This window comes from Maylandia zebra, linkage group LG16 (genome assembly GCF_041146795.1).
Source record: "Maylandia zebra isolate NMK-2024a linkage group LG16, Mzebra_GT3a, whole genome shotgun sequence".
Taxonomy (NCBI): Eukaryota; Metazoa; Chordata; class Actinopteri; order Cichliformes; family Cichlidae; genus Maylandia; species Maylandia zebra.
The window spans coordinates 22,081,901-22,084,451 of record NC_135182.1 but is presented as its reverse complement, the minus strand read 5'-3'; the positions used below and the strand labels follow the sequence as shown (position 1 = coordinate 22,084,451).

At 40.9% G+C, this 2,551-nt stretch overlaps 1 protein-coding gene across 2 annotated transcripts; it reads left to right on the top strand.

The window, feature by feature from the left end:
- The first annotated feature begins 361 nt into the window (after window positions 1-361).
- On the top strand, window positions 362-2,303 carry dap1b (death associated protein 1b). 2 transcript variants are annotated; one of them, XM_004555386.3, is made up of 4 exons: window positions 362-529; window positions 1,327-1,423; window positions 1,580-1,643; window positions 1,759-2,303. In XM_004555386.3, exons 1-4 carry the CDS (start codon window positions 460-462, stop codon window positions 1,873-1,875), a joined length of 348 nt encoding a protein of 115 aa, XP_004555443.1. In that variant the 5' UTR covers window positions 362-459; the 3' UTR covers window positions 1,876-2,303. The 2 variants fall into 2 exon arrangements, with proteins under 2 accessions (XP_004555443.1, XP_014263742.1); XM_014408256.3 differs by having other exon boundaries at window positions 370-529; window positions 1,577-1,643.
- The last annotated feature ends 248 nt before the right edge of the window (window positions 2,304-2,551 follow it).

Genomic DNA, 2,551 nt, shown 5'->3' with positions numbered 1-2,551 from the left:
TAAAAGAGTCTAATGCGATGAAAAAATATCTGCCTTAAAATGACACAGTGTTATTTTCTTCTTCACTGAATATATTCGTGCAATCGAAAACTTCCTCTGGGGGTTTGTGTCTGTGGGCTGTCATACCTAGAAATAGTTTAAGTGTGGTTAAAACTCTTTTTGTTGCCAATCTTGAAGTTTTGTGAAAAGATTTTCAAAATAAGATCAAGTAACAGTAACATAAATCAGCTGCAGTTAAATCGTGCTGCAAACCGCAAACGGTTAGTGTACAGTTTCATTTTCTCGGTAAACTATCAGCGGGTAGAGAAAAAGAAAAAAGAAGGTGAAAACAAAGAGGCGTTTCGCTGGCCGCAAACTTCCTGTAGCCTCGCGGGACGTCATCTCTGTTGTAGAGAATAAAAACAGCGGAGTGGGCGTCGAGGACAGTTTGGTGCTTTCACTGCGGAAAGTTTTTAAGAAATGGTGCAACAACTCCCCAAATCTGGAGCGAAGGAGGCTGCTCGGCTGAAAGCTGGCCACCCTCCGGCAGGTAAGCCGTGTCTCTCTGATAGCTGCCTGCTCTTTTTTTATTTATCTTTTAAAACTTTATTAAAGCTTGAGAGTTGTTGTTGTTGTTTTTCCTTTCCTTGACCCAGTTACAGAGTCGTTCAGAGCGAGTCGACCCCGCTGCAGTAACGTAACTTTTGCCGTTAATTTGACACGCAGTATGAAAAAGTGCGATAGCTGGAGCTGACTGGCTGCTGTGGCATTGGAGTACTAAAGTGCAAGAAGCGTCATCGGCATGCTTTTGTTTGAAGGGAGGCCTGTTAGGTGCACCGTGCAGTGCTATTCGTGCAAAGCTGCGGAACAGTAGTTAACTTTGCATTAACAGCTGCAGCTTGAAGCGGTGTCACTCATCTGTTTACGAAGACGATCTGACAATGTGATACTTTCGTTTGTACGAACTTTTGTGCCATTACTATATATGTTTTGGGGTTTTTTTTGTGGGTTTTTTGGACGCCATGGCACATTAATTTTATTTCATATTATGAGGGACAGACTGCAGAAACTATCATGTGTCCAGGTTTTAAGAAAGTACAGAGTGTTTGATAGTTTTTAGGATTATAGGTCACCTCTGCACGATGAAGCGGACAACGAAGTGACTACTTTTTGAATGAATGCTAGTGTTCATAAGCTTGAACTGCAAGTGCAAAAAGTGAGAGAAAAGAGTTGAAAACCTTTGTGGTTTTTACTTTCCACTCTTCTGTCTCAGTTGCATGAAATGCACTGTAAAACACTGCTTTGACACAGATTGTTTTTTGTTTCTTTCCTCTTTTGCATCACTAGTAAAGGCCGGGGGTAAAAGGGTGGCCAAGAAAGGCATGGAAGAAAATGCCACCCATGCAACTCCAGAAAAGGACACCAGGAAGTCTGATAAAATCAGGTATGCTCACACTCTGCAGTAAATGTGCTTGAGCTGAAAACAAATTTAGCTTCAAACATTAGTGTGTAAGAATGCCCAGCAGCATTTCGATCATATAGGTCACTAACTTTGCTTTAAAAGCTGAGTATAACTCTGTTTTAAAAACCTGTGCAGCAGGTCCCTTGCCACCCCCAACAGGATGCAACAAGTTGGCATACTTCTAACAGGAACCCTCGACAAGGTAAACAAAGCATTAACTCTTAAAAAAGCGAGTTAATTCCTTTCCGAGCCAACTGGGTTAGTTGCAGTGCTTCAAAGTATTGTGGATAATAAACCTCCTTCCTGATGTTTTGCAGCTGAGCCACGACTTCCCAGAAACACCTGTGAGCGTGAGGCACAGTAAGGTGCGCCCCGCGGTGGAGAAGTCGCACTCCCCTCGGATCGTTTTCATCCAGCAGCCGAGGAAGTATTGAACTTTTTCGGGCATGCCCTAGAGGGAACCATGTTAAGTCAGCCGTTAAACACCAATGTGAAGTGTTAGACACATGAGGAGACTGAGACTGACAGGTTGCCTGTAAAGTGTTGATGGAGTGAAAGCTTTCAAGCTTCGTTTACTTAGAAGGAAGAAGGAAAAAAAAAAAAAAGCTCTTTGGGGCCAAGCTTGTATGTGAATACTATAAACCAGCACTTCATGCATCTTTTCTGGCATAATAATAGAATTCTATATTTGTATTTGTCATCTGATTGGAAAACAAAAGCATTTGGTGGGTATGAGTATGTTTGAAGGGAGGGGTTAAGTTACTGAGTTTTATAAGGGTGCTTTTAAGGGGAATCTTCACTTTGTATTGCATGGCAATTGTATTAGATTTATTAAAAAAAAAAAAAAGCGGACTGCAAGCCATCACTGTGTTATGTCTCTGTTTATTTCTTGGAACAGTTTTCTGTTCATTCACTCTAAAATGGCCACAAGGGGGCAGCAAATGGCCATTTATAACTTTAATAAACCAGACTATCTGGTCATGGATTTCACAAGTCAATCTCTAAGCTGCGTGCATCTATGCAATATATATATGCTTATTTATAATTATTTACTTACTTTTTACTTATTTACTTATAATATATGCTTGCTTCTATCCATCTGGCCTCTTT